General features: G+C 41.8%; 1 protein-coding gene and 1 non-coding gene across 3 annotated transcripts; both read right to left on the bottom strand.

Moving 5' to 3' along the window:
- Window positions 1-992: 992 nt before the first annotated feature.
- CASP2 (caspase 2) lies at window positions 993-18,401 on the bottom strand. 2 transcript variants are annotated; one of them, XM_034060153.1, is made up of 11 exons: window positions 18,341-18,401; window positions 17,962-18,106; window positions 14,315-14,482; window positions 13,443-13,518; window positions 11,929-12,023; window positions 10,257-10,433; window positions 8,532-8,660; window positions 7,696-7,786; window positions 3,765-3,914; window positions 3,564-3,673; window positions 993-3,011 (listed from the first exon to the last, which is right to left on the bottom strand). In XM_034060153.1, the coding sequence occupies exons 2-11, from the start codon at window positions 18,091-18,093 to the stop codon at window positions 2,877-2,879; spliced, it is 1,263 nt and encodes a 420-aa protein (XP_033916044.1). In that variant the 5' UTR covers window positions 18,094-18,106; window positions 18,341-18,401; the 3' UTR covers window positions 993-2,876. The 2 variants fall into 2 exon arrangements, with proteins under 2 accessions (XP_033916044.1, XP_033916045.1); XM_034060154.1 differs by lacking the exon at window positions 993-3,011 and adding an exon at window positions 7,520-7,581 and having other exon boundaries at window positions 3,560-3,673.
- Window positions 5,767-5,840, bottom strand: TRNAI-AAU (transfer RNA isoleucine (anticodon AAU)). Its single transcript has one exon. It is a non-coding gene; the product is annotated as a tRNA-Ile (tRNA).
- Window positions 18,402-19,503: the final 1,102 nt, after the last annotated feature.

A 19,503-nucleotide genomic window follows, 5' to 3' on the forward strand; every position in this document is an offset into this window, starting at 1 on the left:
AATGTCCTATGGAGCACGGCTTGGTCAGGGCAATGTCTTCCCGTCTGCTCTCCACAGCAAAATCATGGAGTGAAATGGACGCAAGGCTTCAGCTAAAATCCCAAAGAGCACCCTGAGAGAGAAGGTTATTGGTGAGGGAAAGACAGAGAGGGGAGAGTGTAACCAGAGCCTCCCTGCCCCCTCCTGTTCAGTCTGTGCTTGGTTGGACACAGCAGCCGCTTCCCTGCTTTAATATCCCTCTGCTGCCCTGGCACCAGGACAGCTCAGTAAATTAGTAGGAGGTAAAGTTTCCCTTTCCTCTCTCAGTATCATTCTTCACTGCATTTGGAATGGGTCAACAGCAGGACCATAGAAAAATGGGGCTGAGAGACTAGGGAAGAAGAGGATGAAAATAAAAATGACCAAACTTAGAGACAAGAGAAGCATCCTGCAACTTGAGCAGGATTATTCCTACAACCTGCTTCAGACAACTTTGTGAAGTGTCAGCATCTGAGAAGGTATGTTCGCCTAGCAGGCTTTGGAAAACTATTCCTTATATAAACTACATGGTGTCCTCACATTTAACATGATTCTTAAAACATACCCATTATTGCTGATTCCCTGGCCACAATCTCACCACAAATAAACAGCCTGGATCTTACCTCTAGCTGGTATCTTGACCTTCTCCCCATGTGCTTCCTCCTTCCAAGACTCCTTTCTTCAGGAACTCTTCATTTTGGCACCAACTTGTCCTTCAAGAATCTCAAGCCCACAGTTTCCCCAGCCTAAGTAGCTCAGGGCTGAAACACATCAGCCTCTTACTTGGTGGTTCTCAAAGACAAAGAGCTTACTTACAAGCAGCCCATATTGCTTGCAGTCAGAAAGTAGCAAGCTTCTGGGCTTCTGTCTTAAAGAGTTCAAAAGCACTTCTGGGAAGTACTATCTAAAGAAATCATGCCTCTATAAGGCTACATTTCTGCACAAGGTACAGCTCTCCAAATGGAAGATACAGATTACTCAAACAAGAATCCTTTATTTTGACACCTCAAGGCAGTAAAATACAAGTATACAAAAAGAATATATGAAAGTGGCAGTGATAATGCAACTTGATGCAATCCTACAGGAATCTAATCCATCAGAGTGGACTACTTAATTCATATACCTATCTGTAAAATATTGCACCATTTCAAAGAGGGAGCACTCAGGAAGAAAGTGGGTTTTATACTCCATGGAGGTACAATGGCCCCTAAACCAGCATCTTAACTTCAGAGTAAGGCACCAATTGGCAAGTATGATCCTTGTTCTGTTTATCACATTGTGTGTAAGGTAAGCACATGATGCTGCACCTTTGTCAGCTGGAGGACACATAGCCTTCATTTGCCTCAGCAAAACAATAAAACAGTTCATGCCTAGGTTTCCAGCCTCCCTCCATATCCCTTTGTGCTTCCTTTTCATTACTCTATCCTCAAAAAGCATTTTAAAAGCCACACCTAACATAGGAGGAGTAAGGCAGAAACAATGCCAACTTGCTGCTACAAAATGGAGATCAAAGACTCAGCTGAACACAGACTGGAGTTCATATGAGTACATCTGGATTTAGGCTCTACAACAAAAAGAGCACAATGCCCACCTCCCACATCGCATCAAATGGGAGTAACTGCAACTGGACACAAGCAAGAGACATGCATGAAGAGACTGCGTAGGAAATTTCCAAAAGTGATGGATTATGCCTTATTTCTTACTGAGGGTTTGAAATGACACTTTGCAAACAGCATCAGCTAAACAACAGCTTCAAATGATCAAGGCTGAAGAAAGAAAACATGTAACAGTAGTAACATGAAACTTCCCTTCCATTTTAAAGGGAAACAAACTGCAGTGATAAATAGTCCAAGCAACACGCTTAGATTGTAAAGAGCTGCCTTGAAGACTTTTGTTAATGAAACAAAAGACAAAAGATCCTTTTGTACAAAGCTGTCAGGTTTCAGGGATCCAGTTGTACAGTGCAATTCATAGTCTCCTGAGAAGCTGGTGGATTGAGTGCTCTGCCTGGTGTGACACACAGATACAAGGGCAAACAAATTCCTCAAAAGCAATATTCCATGCAGTTGCTCACTTTTGGGACTAAGGGAAGCTAACCTAGAATTTCTAGGTTCAAAACTAATTTGGGGGCAGTTTATGAAGGCTTGCTTGTATGAGAAACCCTAGATCTCAACCTGTTCTGTTGGTAACTTGGGATGTTCTTGTGTTTCTTCTGATTACTTGGCTACAGAAGGAATGTGCAAAACCAGGTTTTTAGTTATCAAGATGATAGGAAAGCATCAAGTACTGAAAACAATAACCTTCTATTTTAGAGAGAGGAAGAAGTCTCCTTCACAAGGGAGCCCTTTTCTAATGTCCACAGGAGCTGATTGTCCTGCATGAAGAACCAGGCAGAAAGTACTTAAAACTTTTAAAATACGAGCATAAAATAAGTAGCATTTTATGAATAATTTTCCTTTCAGAAAGGTTAAACTTTTAAAAAATTGTATGAATAGTCTGTTTCCCTTTTCACATTCACTCTTCTTAGAAATGTCCTTAATGTCTCCTTCCAAAGGATGTTCCCACTTCTTCCCAGTTCCAGTGCTGATCCTCTTTCCATCAATTCCTATACTTGTTCCTGGAGTTTTCTCTGAATCAATACATATGGATTAAGTCAGGATATTAGAGTTTTAAACCCCGAACTGAATCAGATTAGTGAGTTGCCAGATTATTTAAAGACATCAAGAATCGGACTGGCCAGATATAAACCATCACTCCCTGCTTGTGCATCTCATGTCACAGCCTAAAGAATGAAAGCGCAGACATCCATACTCCAAGTCCAGCTTTGGCAGTATCTCCCTTCAACAGAGCTGGCAGGGTTATTTTCCTGGCAGATAACCAGGGAACAGGTAAAGGTCCCTGCAGAGCGTGCTGCAGTATTCCGACATTTCTTTGCAGCGGTGGAATTCCGTGCCTGGGGCATAACCTTCTCGTTGCTTGATGTGCCTGTTCACCTAGATGTGAGAACAAAACACCAGGATTAAGACAAGGAAGCAAAAATTCATGGGTTTCTGTACTGGTAGATGATTCTGTTTACCTTACTAAGCAGTCCCTTATGTATTGTCTTTCTAAATTATAAGGATAACGACCTCAGGTGCAGTTCCACAGCAGCTCAAGTTCCTCACACTGCTGTCTTCACAGCCTCTACCCCCAGTTTCTTACTCTTTACCTTATGTGATTGTGTGGTTATGTGGTGAGCCAGTTCAATGAATGAATCTACCTGAAAGAAAAGCTGTTTCTATAGAAGAAAGTAATTCTTGGCAGATTGATTCTTAAGTTCACCATGGGACTGCACAAGGAATGGACAGCGTCAAAGAAAAAGCATTTTTACTTTGGTTAAACTGCTGTGGAAGTGCATATAAATAAACAGGGGAAAAAGTAATAATTTTACTACAAACAAGGCAAGAACAATTGCTTTAATAGTAGATTAATCCTACCAAAGAGAAGCACCAGAGGGCTCTTCAGATACAAGGTAAGTGTGGGAGAGAAAAGGCACTCCTGCTCACCTTCACCAACATGTCAGCCACGTGAGTGTCTCGAGAGTCCTCTGCAAACACAGAGGTGAGAGCCTCAACGTACCAGGATCCACGCTTGGTGTTTCTCATGGCTGCAGTGCCTAAGAAGAAACTGTGTATGATGAAGTTTCTGGGGAACGCAGACACACAAAACCTCCTTCTGCCTTAACAATTAGGGTCTCTCTCCAGTACCTTTCAGACAAGCATATCCACAGATCATATCAGAGCACGTAGGCAGACGCAGCTTGAGGTTTTCTTCCTTGTTTGCATCGCTTTCCTCACAGCCTGGGGATTCTGACCATTCTTTCCCATCTTGCTGATCCACTCCCCGGTCTGTCTCATCTGAGGGGGCAAATAAACAGAGGGAATGGGATAGAAGGAAAAGAAAAGAAAAAGAAGGAATTATCCATATTTACTGGAAGCAGTTATCTTGTTCTTCCTTTGTCTGGAGCTGTGGTCAGAAATGCCACAACATTGCTGCCAAGCAGAAAGCTTTTACATTAACTTTAAGTGGGTTTAGCTGTTCTTAAAATTCATCTGCAAGTTCTTCTGCACAAACTAATGTCGATACCATCGGCTGCTGAACCTAATGTGACTATTAGTCCACAAGCTGATTACTTTTTTCTCCCCTCTCCTTTCCTATGCAGATCATTGGATAACTGGAAAGCAAAGCTCCTGATGGTTCTACTCCATGCATGGCAGGATTCGATGCCTAGACCTTGAAGTTTCTATTTCCCACTTTTACCACCTTAGAAATGTCCAAAAATGTCTAGTCTAGTTTGCAATACTAATTACAGACTTACTGCAGAACTCAAGCAAGAGCTGTAATTTTAGTTGCTAAGGTCTACCTTCAAGACATCAAGGAAACACGGACCAAATATCTCACCTAGTTCTAAATCCTGTTTGAAATCAAGGCTTTCAATATATAATTTCTGCTTCAATCAAAAGCACAAATTGTGCAATAATAAAATGTGAAGTAATTTCACCCCAAACTGGAGAGAGAATTCCAGTACATGAAGGTTAGTTTAAAACCTGGAGAACATATAATATCTTTTTCAGGATTCATTAGTATGTATGACAAGTGTAGATATTCTCAATTGCTTGTTTACATGATGCAGTTCCCATTGTACTCTAGACAAAGCACTTAGTAGTAGTAGTAGTAACTTCAATAGCCCAACTATGTTGTATGAAAAATAAAACTACATTTTTACAGGGTTTTTTATATAATTTTGCCCTTTTGTTGCAAGATGAGAATCTATTATTCTGCTTCCTAACAGCATGGGTCAGATTTTAGTTTCAGGAGGCGTAAGTATCCACTTCCTATTATGACAGCTCTAGGTTTTTGTTGCCAGATCTTGCTTAAGAAATGCACCTGGATTCCTAACCCATTTACAGGCAGTGACATTGGTGGCATCTCATAATTATGGCAGAGGAAATAGTCAGTTGAAAAGTCAGTAGTGTTGCTGTTTTCCTCCAAAATGAAAGCAGGAGCAGGAAGAGTCAAACACACCGATCTCGGATTGTGGGACATGCAGATAGAGCCTATAACTAAGGCTCCACAGGTCAACATTTCATGATTGCCTCCATCAAGTTCCTTCATCTCTTTAAGGAGCAATGCAAATTTTCCCATTTTGAACTACACTTTTTAAATGTATTTTATCACACGTCTCCAAATGCTTTTCATTCCTCCTAAAAATTCCGTATACTGTTCACAGTGCATGTTCTTTCAAATAAGACTCAATTTTACAACCAATCTGTATTATTTACACTGTCATCATCCCGTATTATACAGTCAAAACCTTTCTGATTAAAGCTTCAGAATTAGATGTCTTCCTCATGCCTTTGTCTTCAAATACCATTCCAGGCAACTTACCAATGTAATTAAAAAGTATAAAGCACTGGGTTAGATATTCCTCTGCATACTCATCCTCCAGTATATACCAACGGTAACTGCCACCCAGATTGAACCAACCTGTTTAAGTTTTACTCAAGGTCCAGACAACTCCTTTCCCAGTTGATCTAAATAATGGTTAACCACTCATTTGTCGTTACTCAGAATCATAGAATAGTTGGGGTTGAAATGGACCTTAAGATCATCCAGTTCCAACCCCCTGCCATGAGCAGGGACACCTCACACTAAACCACATCACCCACAGCTCTGTCCAACCTGGCCTTGAACACTGCCAGAAAACAATGGCCCGTACGGGGATCGAACCCGCGACCTTGGCGTTATTAGCACCACGCTCTAACCAACTGAGCTAACCGGCCTGCTGACGCTTCTCACTTTTCTGTATCAACTACTACATTAAACATAGATATTAAGCATGCACAGTATCTCATTTTATGTCACAGTGAAATGTGACAATTTGCCCTTTCCCATTCCTTTCTGTCGCTGATGGGTTTTGATCCATGACTGTAGGTGCACTATTCCATTCTTTGGGAGACTTCTGCCAAAGGCCCTCTGGAAATTAAGTAGGCTGTAACAACTCTTATTCATCTACAGTTTTTAATGTGTCATTAACAGAAGACAGGTAAGGCCTATTACACAAACTTAGGGGAAAAGTAATAACCTATGCATTTTGCATTCAGTTTCAATTGGTTCCAACTAACCTGCATGGCACAGAGGGACAAAGTATTAATATAAAGTTGCCTACACTATGTATTTGAATTCTGCTATTGAAAAAAAAAACCGTTCTTTTGGCTAGTCTAATCTTTGAATGCTAACATTCAAAGGATAACAAAAGGACACACATTTCTGTTGACAGCTCAATTACTTTGTAATTAGCTTTCCCCTGCAGCTATTAATCAAGGCTTAAGAGAGGTTTGCCTACTGCAGTATCCCAGTTCTACAGCATTTTGCATAGAGAGCTCCAACTCCAACTGAAAGCTTTTTGGGTATAGGAAAGCCAAGTCTGATTTGCCAACATTGACAGAGCCATTATTATAAGATTACAGTCAAATAAACCTGATCAAATAATTAGGTCACCTGCAAATTGTGGCTCCCTACACCTATCTGCACAATGTTACGAGTCTGCATATTCAAAAGTATCTGTATTCAATTCATACTGTAAATGTGCATGTTATAACATTCCCAAATGCTCAGCTGAATTGATTATTTTTGATTGTAAAAATACTTCATGTAGATTTCGAGTTTTTCTCTGCACTGGGATTAAATGGGAGTAAATAGCAGGGAAAAGAAACATCCACCTGGCAAGAGGATGACCTATGCAGCAGATCTGCTACAAGTGAAAAAGAAGGGAGATAATTCCAAAGAACAAGGGAAAAGAAATGGGAAAAGCATACATGCTAACAATAACTTCTCTCTCACAAGGTAAAAAGCAAAGCTTTCTAAGACAGAACTCCTCTTCAGAGTATCTGCAGTTTCAGTGACCTCAAAAAGTCCAAATGCTTTAAGGAAAAATTTGGTTATCAGCAAATCTGAAAACTGGTTTGTTACAGACATGTTCAGTTACAAAACGAGGGTAAAACAAATAGCAGAATTACAGAAAATGTGAACACAAAGAGTGGAAAAAGAACAAGTCTGTGAGAATCAAGAACTGTCATGCACAACAGTAGGTAAGGATTCTATAATAGTATGTGGAAAAGGGTCTAAAGCATTTGGAGGCTGAAAACAGGACAAGACAAAGGAAAAGAAAAACCCCACATATTTGGAGCCAACTTTCATAGCTCAATAGATGACAAAACAAGAGACACAACACCTCCAGGATCCAGAGACAGACAGGAGCTCTGACAAGACTCCAGTGCTAGTGTACCACTCCATGCTGTGCTGCAATTTGATGTACCATATGCCCCACTCCCCCTACTGCAGGCATAGCAAGAGAAAGCCTCAATATATGAGTTGGGATATAATAAAGCTTTGTATCACTAAAGTGCTCTGGGGTCTGCAAGTCAATGCACACACCTCATGCAGAGCAAAAGACACTTACAGAGCAACAGATGCAGTGGCAGCAGCAGGGCAGAGGGAGGTGAATATGGGTCCCACTTACACCTGAGAGAAGCAAAGAGGAAAGTTGACAGCAAGTTGAATGTGAGGGTGTGTACGTGTGTAAAATGAGCCTTAATGGCATGCCAAATACATGGCTTTTAGTATTTAGGCACTCACCTCCCCGGCAGGCCTGAATAAAGAACATTTTGGGCTTATTCTGGAGATTTGGACAGTTTGCATTATCAAAAAGCCGGAAGGCCTCCTGCAACTGAAAGAAGAGAGATGATAACTATTACTCACTGCAGCCTTCTGTGAGCAAAACCCAGTCTCATTTTGCTTCCATGTATTTATAGAATCACAGAATACTTAGGGTTGGAAAGGACCTTAAGGTCATCCAGTTCCAACACCCTGCCATGGGCAGGGACGTCTCACACCAGACCATGTCGCTCAAGGCTCTGTCCAACCTGGCCTTGAACACTGCCAGGGATGGAGCATTCACAACTTCCCTGGGCAACCCATCCCAGTGCCTCACCACCCTCACAGTAAAGAACTTCTTCCTTATATCCAATCTGAACTTCCCCTGGTTAAGTTTTAACCCGTTACCCCATGTCCTATAACTACAGTTCCTAATGAAAAGTCCCTTCCCAGCATCCTTATAGGCCCCACTTCAGATACTGATTATTTCTGTTATTACCTCTTGATATTTTCTCCTTTATCTCCAAACTCATCACATAACAACTTTTCCACCCTCCACCCCAGCTCTACTAGTTTTGAGTTCATGCACTCTATGTACTACTTGTACAAAGAGAGAATGGAGCAACTTTCCTTCTATGCCACTCTTTATCTTACAGACCTCTCATAGACAGCCCCGTGTACTTTTCCTCCTACAAGCCCTCCTTTTAAAACAGAGAAGCCTCAGTCTCTCATAATTTCAGTTTTGGGTTTTGTATCTCTTTCCATTGTTACTTTCCAAGGGATAACCAGCAACAACATAGCGGGACACAGCAACATACCTGCAGTAATTTGCCATCACTGCCATAAACCCCACCCTCCACACCATGGGAAAGCAAAGCTACAATGCAGGAATCCACATCCCGATGATCTGGCAACTTAGAGAATCTCTCCAATGCATTCTGCATCTCCTGGAAGAGAGAGGAAATAAAAACATCTGATTCTTTCCAGACTTGCACAGGGAAAGTGGGACAATGTACAGGGAAAAACACAAGCAGTCATAGAATCATAGCCTGGTTTCTGTTGGAAGGGGCCTTAAAGCTCATCCAGTTTCAATCCCCTGCCATGGTCCAAGCCCCGTCCAACCTGGCCTTGAACACTGCCAGGGATGGGGCAGCCACAGCTTCCCTGGGAATCCTGTGCCAGCACCTCAGCACCCTCACAGGGAAGAACTTCTTCCTAATGTCTAATCTAAATCTACCCTCTGTCAGTTTAAAACCATTCCCCTTGTCCTATCTCTACTTGATTTTATAAGAAGTCCCCCTCCAAGTTTCCTGTAGCCCTGTTAGGTACTGGAAGCTGCTCTAAGGTCTCCCCAGAGCCTTTTTTTTTCCAGAATAAACAACCCCAGCTCTCTCAGCCTGGCTTTATAGGAGAGATGCTCCAGCCCTCTGATCATCTTTGTGGCTCTCCTCTGGACCCACTCCAACAGATCCTATCCTGTCCTCCTGTTAGGAAATAAACCCTATGTACATCAAATTTACAGGGCAAAAGATGTGTTCCATTAAAAAAAAAGCAGCAAAATGTTCTTGTGTTTAATATTCAGTACTAAGGGTAACATTGCATAGTTGGAATCACTTAGGCCAACAGGGGGATGCAGCAAGTATCTAAGTTGGTACATATGCATTCAACGTAAGGTGAAACCAACTTATATTTTAATACAGGTTTTACACTGACACTTGAGTCTGGCTGGGATACTGGAGCAACTTAGCAGATATATATTCTGGTATTTCAGGCATTCAAACACTAGTGATCAGAACACAACAACAACTAAAATTGGAAAGCTTTAGGAACAACAACACAGCAGGTGCAGTATAATGTTGCAAAAGATGCCTACTTGAATAAAACACACTTTAACAGGTTCTGTAACACTTGGTTTCATAAGGATTTAAAAAGACTAAGAAAGAATGAGGTTGAAGAAGGCAGCAATTGCATTCCTAGGGAAAGAGAGTGGCTTGATTCAGTCAGTCATGCAGTACTACCAATTCTCCTAACTGAAGCGCAGCCACTTCTCTAACAAAATGAAGACTGAAAGAGTGGAACTTAACTGCATAGATACTGGAAGACTGGTAAATGTGATGGCAGTTGACTCCATCAGTGAAAGGAAGTTAAAACACCACTTACACTTTCAAAGATTAGGTGAAATATCTGCAGTTTAGGATAGCAGAACACTGGAGAAGTCTATCTAAACTGGAGACTTCATCTGTGGCTTTAACAGACATGCCAGGTGCAGTCTAGAAATTTCTGCCCCTTGCATCAGACTATAATAGTACATCCTTTCTGATCCTACTTTCCATCCTAAGTCCTCTGCCTTCCAAACTTCTTCATATTTGTCAGTATGCAAGCAAACATCATCCCATTTAGTCTTATTTTCTATTCATAAGGAACCATTCACATCTTTCTGTTCAAGCTTTATTATACCAAAGGGAACTTCTTAGGAAGTTTACATAATAGCTACAAACTCTTATCCATACTGGTTGTGAAGTATTGGGATCCACCCAGCTTACCTGTGCAGTTTGATCGTGAAAGACAGTCACTTGATACCCAAGATGCTTGAAAAGCATCTCCAGGGAAGTACAGTCCACGTCTCCCCCTGCACGATACTCCAAGTCCTTCTCACTGCTGAAATGGACATTGCTGAGAATAAGTGCTAAGCCTCGGGGCTCTGATACCAGTTTATATGCCTGCAAAGAAGATACAAGATTTGTAGATTCTGACTGCATAAGGAAAGTGTTAGAGCAGAACAGCAATCCCGACATACCAACTGATCTGCAGGATTTCTGGATTGAGGAAGCACAAAACCAGCCAAGGTCAAATTTCTCAGCTTTCTGTTTAGTTTGGGGGTTTTTTTTGTGTTTGTTTTTTTTTTGGTGTTTACTTTTGTTTGTTTGGGTTTTTGTTGCTGTGGTTTTGGTGTTTTGGTTTTCATAAAACAACTGTTTGTATTGCAGAGGGTCCCAAAAACAAATGCAGCTGCAAGTCTCCACAACTGCTGATCCCACAACACACTATGAAGATGTTATACTAGCTTGCCTTACTTTGCAAAGAAGCACAGAGCATTTCAAACTGTGAACCTGGCCTTGCTAACTCTTTTCCCACCCTCACTCCTGCACAGCCCTGTATATTTCTGCCATCCCCATGTTGCTTAGGATAACACAACGTAAAATTTAATGAACATTTCCTAATTGCTGCTGAGAGCAGACCAGGATGTAAAACAGCATGTGAGTGCAACTCTAACAGCAAGGAACTGTCAATCACTGATCCTGAAAGTTATATAGCAGGTTAAAAGGGAAAGAAACTTAAGAGAGGACTGTTCAAATTAAGTTCCCTCTCTCCCCCTTCCCACTCTAACAAGTCTGTTACTAACACTCATGTGAATTGAAAGTGAAATTTAATACCAAAGGAGCATATCAAATTAGGTGCATCCAGGCACAGCTGTAAAAGGAGACAAGTCAATAGTAAAAAACCCCAAACCAATCTGCTTTGCTGCAGATAGAGCCTGTGAGAGAAGTGTTAAGCATTAGTGCACTGTGTAACCTGGTGAAGGGTCTGCCCCATTATACAAAATGATTGTTTTTTTCCCTTAATCCTTAATTGTCTTCTTTTTTCCCTTAATCCCACCACAATTTATGCTTAACAAATAGAATTAACAAAAACTAATTAGGCCACCTACGTAACTTCTAACAATGCAAATTAGAAGTTCAGGCTGCTCTAGCCAGCACCTAATCCTGATCTGGTTCTTGAGACTAAGGAGAGACTCTTCATGGAAGAGCTGGCAACTAAACTAGCCAAGACTGTGACTACTAGTTAAAACACAGTTCTAGCATCTTAGAGTCATTTGCAGGGTGTGTCATCACACAGGAGATGAGGATGCAAACAAATATATATGAGGCAATAAGACTGACAGCTTACACAGAGCAACAGAATAGACAGCATCTCACAAAGTTCTTTAAGAACAAAAACAAGAGGCAGAGATTTGTACAGTTACAGAACTTCTTGACACTTGTAAATTAGAACTACATCAAGTCAAACAGAACTGGTAACACCTTTCAGTGATGCAACACTGATCTGCATCCCAATGAAGCATGCATTCTCAGTTTCAATTAGCACATGTTCAGCTGATACATCCAAACACCTCACATCTTTCATGTCTCAAGATTTTCTCTCTCAAATACTCACCAAGTGCTGATGATCATGATAAAATTTGGGAGTGCAGTACTTCACTTGAGGAATGGGGGGACCATCTCCATTATCCAAGGAATGTTCCATTGGTTCTGTGCAAAACAAACATATCAATAACAATAAAAACCTCCAACTACAAAGCCTCTGCATTAGGGCAGTAACTTGTAAATTCTCATCTATGCGGTCTTATACATATTCCTATATTATAATATTCATACCTCTAAAAATTCTCTTTGAACAGGGACTACAGACACACAATGAAACACAGCAGGGAAAAAAAGACCCCAAAAGTACTGGAATGGTATACTTATTTTTTACAGTTTTAACTGGCAACTCTATTTTGTCTTGTATGTGAGTTAGCCTTATCTAAGGCCTAGCAAATTTGGTTCTAGAGTATGAAAACAGAATTCTCCTCTAAAATTAGAGCTGTGAGCTTTCTGTCACTTTACACAGTATGTTATTTCTTTCACAGCCAAACCACTGCTAGAAACACTCAACTAGAATAGTGCTTTTCCTTTCATAAAAGGCCTCCCTCACTGGATATAATGACTTCTATTTTGCTGAACACATGTATAAGTGATCAAATCACATGTTTCTAACTGCCATAAAGTGCAATGCCTTTTTCTGTTTATCTGCCTCTGAACAAGGCTTTCCTCTGGGTAACAGCAGATAGTGGGAATGATAACTATTTGCCATTTGCAGACAAAACGCTCACTCCCCTCTCCAGAAGAAACAGATGACATTCATGATCTCCTCTGAAAATCCTTTACAACCTTTTACATAGCTTTCCTAGTTAGAGGAACCTATACTCTAAAAAACCAAAACAATCCAACTTTTGCACCTAAATAAAACAAAATAATTAGAAAAAAATAATTTAAACAAGGCCTTCAAAATTTGGAGACTTGCTCTTTAACATCAGAGAGAGCTCCCAGTAACGAGCATATAGTTAAAGCTGTGGCTAAGGAACATGAATACTCCAGCCATCAAAAGGGGCAACATAAAAACTAGTAAGGAGACTCCTTCCAAGAACTAGTTCCCTGATCTAAGTCACAGATTCTTGCTAAAGAAAAGTTGATTTGCTACACTTGACAAAGCTACAGAACCTATACTGGGTCCATATAACGTACACAGGGCCTTGTACTTAGACTTCCTTCTTGGCAAAGAAGTTTTAAGTTAAGGAGTACTGCCCAAAATTGTGATCGTTTCACAGTTCTAGCTCAATTAAACTTTATTACAAATCTTAACAAAAAATTTTATTGACATGTACTATTCGAGCAACAAAATTTCCTATAAGAATAAGGGAAGCTGATTAGAAACTGCTTCAGTTCTCTCTTCCAATATGCCATTTCATTTTCTAGCCTAATTCTGCCTCCTGCAGCCGATCATAATATAGCCAGTTCACTGCCACGTTTGCATTCCTGGGATGTACAAAGTGGTGGGAAGCTTATTTCTAGAACTAAATTAACAGAGTATTAAGAAACCAAGCAGACAGCCAGTCAAGTGCAACTCACCTATCCAGCGTGGTCTCTTTGAATTGCATGACTCACTGACAGGGATTGGAAGATTTGATCCATAACGGTGTTCAAGCTACAAAACATTCAATAAATGCATGAAAAGAGTTGCATAGAACAGCTATTTTTTACTCTGCAATACAAGACTGTAGGTATCATGGAACACAGACACGTGCATTTACATACACGTATACGATTCACCTTGAATCCTGTGTTCAGTGGTGGACCCCTCACTACAGGGGAGACATTGAGGTGCTGAAGCAGGTGCAGAAAAGGGCAATGGAACTGGTCAAGGGCCTGGAGCACAAATGTCATGAGGTAAAGCTGAAACACCTGCAGGGTTTAGTCTGGAGAAGAGAAGGCTCAAGATAGCCTTATCAATGCGTATGAGTACCCCTAAAGGGGGTATAAAGAAGATGGAGCCAGATGGTTTTCAGTGGTGTTGAGGGACAGGACAAGAGGCAATGGGCACAAGCTGGAATACAGGAGGTTTCCTCTGAACATCAGAAAACACTTTTTTTTTTCCACTATGAAGGTGATGAACACTGGAGCAGGTTGCCCAGAGAGGTTATGGAGTCTCCAATCCTGGAGATACTCAAAAGCCACATGGACATAACCCTGGGAAACCTGTTCAAGGTGATGCCGCATGAGATGTCCTTTCCAACCTCTACTATCTCATGACACTGTCTTCTTCCCAAATTCCTTCCCCTCTGCTTTCACTACATGTACTATAAGTTTCAGTTTGTAACAAAACCCCATCCTGACCTTTGTAAACAACCTTTTTTTTTCACCATTTGAAAAACTTATCACTTTGCATCCAAACCCAGTCTGAAATGCAGTCCACCAGTCTCATTTTTTAAGAACTGCTGTACCCTTGCAATCCCTTGGCTCAGGTTGGATGTTGTCTTCAAGATTATTGCCTCCAGATGCTGCTGTTTGGTTTCTCGTAGAGCTTCACAGAATGCTGAGAACGCATTAGGACCTCTCTTGGGCAGCAAATTGAGGAATTCCACATTTTGGCTGAAACTCCCAGGCTTGGCCTAGATCCAGAGAAAAAAAAAATGCACACTCTACTATGTTAATTTATGACTAATAGCATTTGGTTTTGTATCAACTATATCCCTTAACTTCAGTATTCTCCTGTTCTTTCCATTATTAATCAAACTTCTTCCCATAAATCAGTCTCCATTTGCCACAGTAAACAAACCACTTCCTTTCAGCCTCCTCATAAATGACCTCTTCCCCTTGACAACACAACTACCTTTTCATATTCTAATGGGAACCTCAACTTTCAGAGCACTGTTGACTAGAAGTATGTACAGTAATGACTCACCTGTGCCTTTGCAGAAGTATGAAAATACTTGGCCCTTTCTCCTGGTAACACTTCTTCATTAGTCCACAGAAGATAACCAGCTCCATATATTGTATCTTGCTGTAAGCCACTGAATTTTATTTTACCTAATAAAGTAAATTAACAGCTGATATTCTAAAGTACCTACTAATTACTTCTTCCTTTCTAGCAGGCCTGCAGCTCTTTATAACGCACTTAGGAACATTAATCATCTTAATTTTTATGCCCTCATAGTCTATGACTCTAAGCCATAAATCATAATTAAGAACACAAGCTGACCTCAAGAACTGGATCTTCAGTTTTACTGAAAAGTTAAGAAATTCCCATAATGTTTAGATTCTGCACTTTGTAGGTGCAGTAGTCAGCCTTTGGCAGACTTATTCCTGACACATAGGATCACAGAAATATAGAATGGTTTGGGTTAGAAGGGACCTTAAAGCTCATTCAGTTTCAGCCCCCTGCCATGGCCAGGGACACCTTCCACTAGAGCAGGTTGCACCAAGCCTTGGCCTTGAACCCTGCCAGGGATGGGGCATGTTTACTTAAATACCAAAATAATGAAATACAGCACTTTTTGTATTTAAGGAAGCATCAAGGTATCTCCTTATGAAGCTTCCACATCCACTTCAGGTTATACTAAACAACAGTCATCAAACATTCAGAAGTGAAACACTTTTCTTTATTCTTTCTTCAAAGTGTATATAATTGAAAAAAAAAATCAAATCATTTAGTATCTTTCTGAATGACCCAATTTAAATTCATGCCTCTAAGTTCCTACCCTCTCTCCCCATTTTGGGCATCAAAGGAACCTGCTTCTATTTATTAGTTCTCCAGCATACACCTACAACTCTTTACTTTTTATATGCCTTGTGAGCTCTTCATCCTGCAAAACCACCTTTGTCGTCAGTGGCTCTTTCTGCAATATCCTCCCCTCTCACCTTTTTCTAACATGTGGTAAAATTTTAAGTACTAGTTTAGCACCTTACACATGAATAAATTTCATCCTTCATCTCCCTGAGCTCCTTCATTTATTTCACTTTCCTTAGATTACAAAAGTTTAAGTGAATTTGCCCTATTTCCAGAATCATTTTATTCTTCTGCTTAGTTTAAATCCAACCAAAAGGACCAATATAACTGCTTTTAAGACAAGATAATTCAAAACATATTTATCCAGATCTTAACTTCTTGGGGAAGCAACAGGCTATACAGAACCAGTCAGCTAGAATATCCAGGAAAATCTACAGTATCAGCCACTGTGGCATCTGTCTCCTCCTATTTCCACTAAGGTACCTGATGATCAGCATCACAATACATTTCCAAGAACAGACTACCTAAAGGTACTCCCAAGACTTCTGTTCACATTTCAGGCAGAGTGGAGGACTACTACAAATTCAGACCTACTATAGAAAAATGAAAGGCAATGCAAAGTGGTTTTGATTCAAGTAATCTTTTTTCTTTTAAATGCACATTACTTTTTATCTATAGCACTGTTATTAGAATGTTCCCTTCATTTCTATCCTTATTTCACAGTACTACTGTTCCAGCTGTCAGTGCTTTCCTTCTTTCCCACTGTATTTCTGTTTTCATTGCAATTTCCAGATTCATACCCTGCAACAGTAGCTCAAGTCACTTTGTTCTCTTGCTCAAGCTGCTACTGTTATTTATATATATTTAACCTCTTAGTTATTTGGGTAGGTTGTATTATGCACAGTTTTTCCACTAAGCTATTGCTGCTTACCTGGTTTATCCATGGTAACACCTTTCTCCTTATTGATAATCCATTACTAGGCATTGCTGCATCTCCTTTTAAGTAACGACACCTGAAGGGGAAGATTCCTCCAGTCGTCTTCCCCTGTCTCAGAAGCATTTTGCCAAAAAGACTCTTTTCTCTGGCATTATCCCACCCTTGAGAGGGCTTTTTTTCCTTCTTTTCCTTTTTCTCCTTTTCTTTTCCCTCCTTCTGTCCCCCTTCAGTAACTAACTGTAGGCCAGCAACTGAACATCCCTACTAACTACTCATACTTGAGCATAATTTGTTATCAGCACTGTTTTCAGCACAAATCCAAGCATAACCCCATACTAACTATACTAGCTACTATGAAGAAATTAACTCTACCCCAGCCAAAACCAGTACAAACAGTTGATTCATTCTCTGACCTTCACTGTTTTTGCTGCACCTTTGTCCTCTGCCACTAGGGATTCAAGCTATTTCAGGTGAGACTGCCTGCATCTCCCAATTAGCACAGGTGGCCCTAATAGGTCCCAATGTGAAGTAATTTCACATTATGTGACACATGTGCGTCAAAATACATCACAAAGTTATTTCTTCATTACTTTCAAAAACCTTATCAGTCTAAGGTTCACAGCATCCACAACAGCACCCAGAAATAGCTCAAAATCCTGTTTTTCAGCATCTGTTTTTATGAACAGGACCATAAATCTTATTAAGGGACTAAAAAGTGCCTCAATCTCTTGAGTCCCAATATGCACTTGACCTTCACACTTGACCACACACCTTCAGTCACTTCCTTTCCAGGCTGCCTTCTCTCTGAAGAATTTTACCTTCATCCTGCACACACTTCAGTGCATTACCAAGCCTCTGGGAGCAATGCCAAGATACTTCCAGTGACTTCTCCTCATAGTACCAACTACACAAGATAAGTTAACAAAAGTGTAGGAACAGCATTTGCTATGCAAGAATGAGGGTGCTGGATCATGTAAAGTTCTTCATGAAGTCAAGGAAAACACAGATGAAGTACAAATTCTTTAAGTGGCAGGTGACACAATAAGCTGGTTTACAATACATTAATTTACTTATTTCCACAGTATTCTTTGGGAAACAGGTGTTATCTCTACTTCTACATGGGGAAGCATAAAATAACAACAAAGGACTGGAAGTTAACTACCAAACTCACAAAGCAGTGTCTGCTGCAACTCCATACCAACATGCAAGCCAACGATTTAGTAAGCCCCAGTCAAAATCAGCATCGCAAATAGTGGCTTACAGTTCTCTCGTGTGTTGCAAGCAAAACCCACATGCTTTGCACGTTCCATGCATGTAATCACATTAAATATGCAATTTACTATGCTGCCATTGCTGGGAACGACACTGAGCTTAACCAGAACTCGGTGTTAACGCTCGGGTGCCGTCGAGTACAACCTGCATACCTGTATCGTCTCCACCATCTCCGCGGTGATGATGTCTTTCTCTATCATATGCTCCATTAACTCACTTAGAAGCAGCTGCTTTGCCAGCATCACCCGGTTCTTCTTCAGCGCTTCCTGGTGACACCGCTGCATGCCGCACGCTTCCCTAGCAGGACAGGGGAGACCTAAGCAAACCGAACCGTACGAGCCGTCCAAGAGTCACATGAGGAAGCGGACGGACCCCACGGCCAGCCGCGCCTGACAACGGCCGGAAGCGGCCTGCACCACGCTCCGCCACCCCCGGCTCCCACACCCGCAGGCCGGAAGCAGGGATAGGGCTCTGCGGTCCCCCAGGCCCAGCCCCACCGACCGGTGCCCACCCAGCACCCCCGGTACTCACCCCTGCCCCACGGAGACCGAGCCAAGCCGCGCTGCCTCCGCTCCGCCCCACAAGACGGAGCGTCAACCGTCACTCTGCGCTGTGCGCATGCGCGGGCACGCCTTGCCCCGGTGGGGTTTATGGCTCTTCGTGCATGGGCTTGGGTGTGGTGTGTGCTGATGGATGCGGATGGGGCTCGAAGGGGCTGCAGGAGAGCTGGAGAGGGGCTTTGGATATGGTCCATAGGGACAGGATGGGGGGGAATGGCTTTAACCTGCCGGAGGGCGGCAGAGATGAGCTCTTAGGCAGAAGTTCTTCAATGTGCGGGTGCTGAGACGCTGGCACAGGGTGCCCAGAGAAGCTGTGGCTGCCCCATCCCTGGCAGTGTTCAAGACCAGGTTAGACACCAGCAACCTGCTCCAGTGGAAGGGGTCCCTGCCATGGGCAGGGGTTGGAGCTGGCTCCAAGTCTCTGTCCAACCTGGCCTTGAACGCTCCCAGGGATGGAGCATTCACAACCTCCCTGGGCAACCCATTCCAGTGCCTCATCACCCTAACAGTAAAGAATTTCTTCCTTATACACAATCTGAACTTTCCCTGTTTAAGTTTGAACCCGTTACCCCTTGTCCTATCACTACAGTCCCTAATGAAGAGTCCCTCTCGAGCATCCTTACAGGGCCCCTTCAGATACTGGAAGGCTGCTATGAGGTCTCCACGCAGCCTTCTCTTCTCCAGGCTGAACAGCCCCAACTTTCTCACCCTGTCTTCATACAGGAGGTGCTCCAGTCCCTGATCATCCGTGCCCTCCTCTGGTCTTTTTCCAACAGTTCCATGTCCCTTTTATGTTGAGGACACCAGAACTGCACTCAATGCTCCAAGTGAGGTCTCATAAGAGTAGAGGGGCAGGATCACCTCCTCTGACCTGCTGATCACACTCCTTGATAAGGGGCTCAAGTAATGTTCCATAGTTAAACAGGAGAAGGGAGCACGTGGGTTATGCAGACTACACTGGAAATATGAAGGGAAGAGCACATGAAAATCCTTTTAGCAGAAGCAGATTTACAGCTCTTGGCATGTAAAGCTCAAGAGAGTTGTTCCTTGGTGCACAGGAGTTTCACATGCTAAAACTTAACACAAGTCTAAAGGCTTAAATAACTTAAGAAGTAAAAATCCCAGTGATCAAAA

The sequence above is a fragment of the Melopsittacus undulatus genome, chromosome 2, assembly GCF_012275295.1.
Source record: "Melopsittacus undulatus isolate bMelUnd1 chromosome 2, bMelUnd1.mat.Z, whole genome shotgun sequence".
Lineage (NCBI taxonomy): Eukaryota > Metazoa > Chordata > Aves > Psittaciformes > Psittaculidae > Melopsittacus > Melopsittacus undulatus.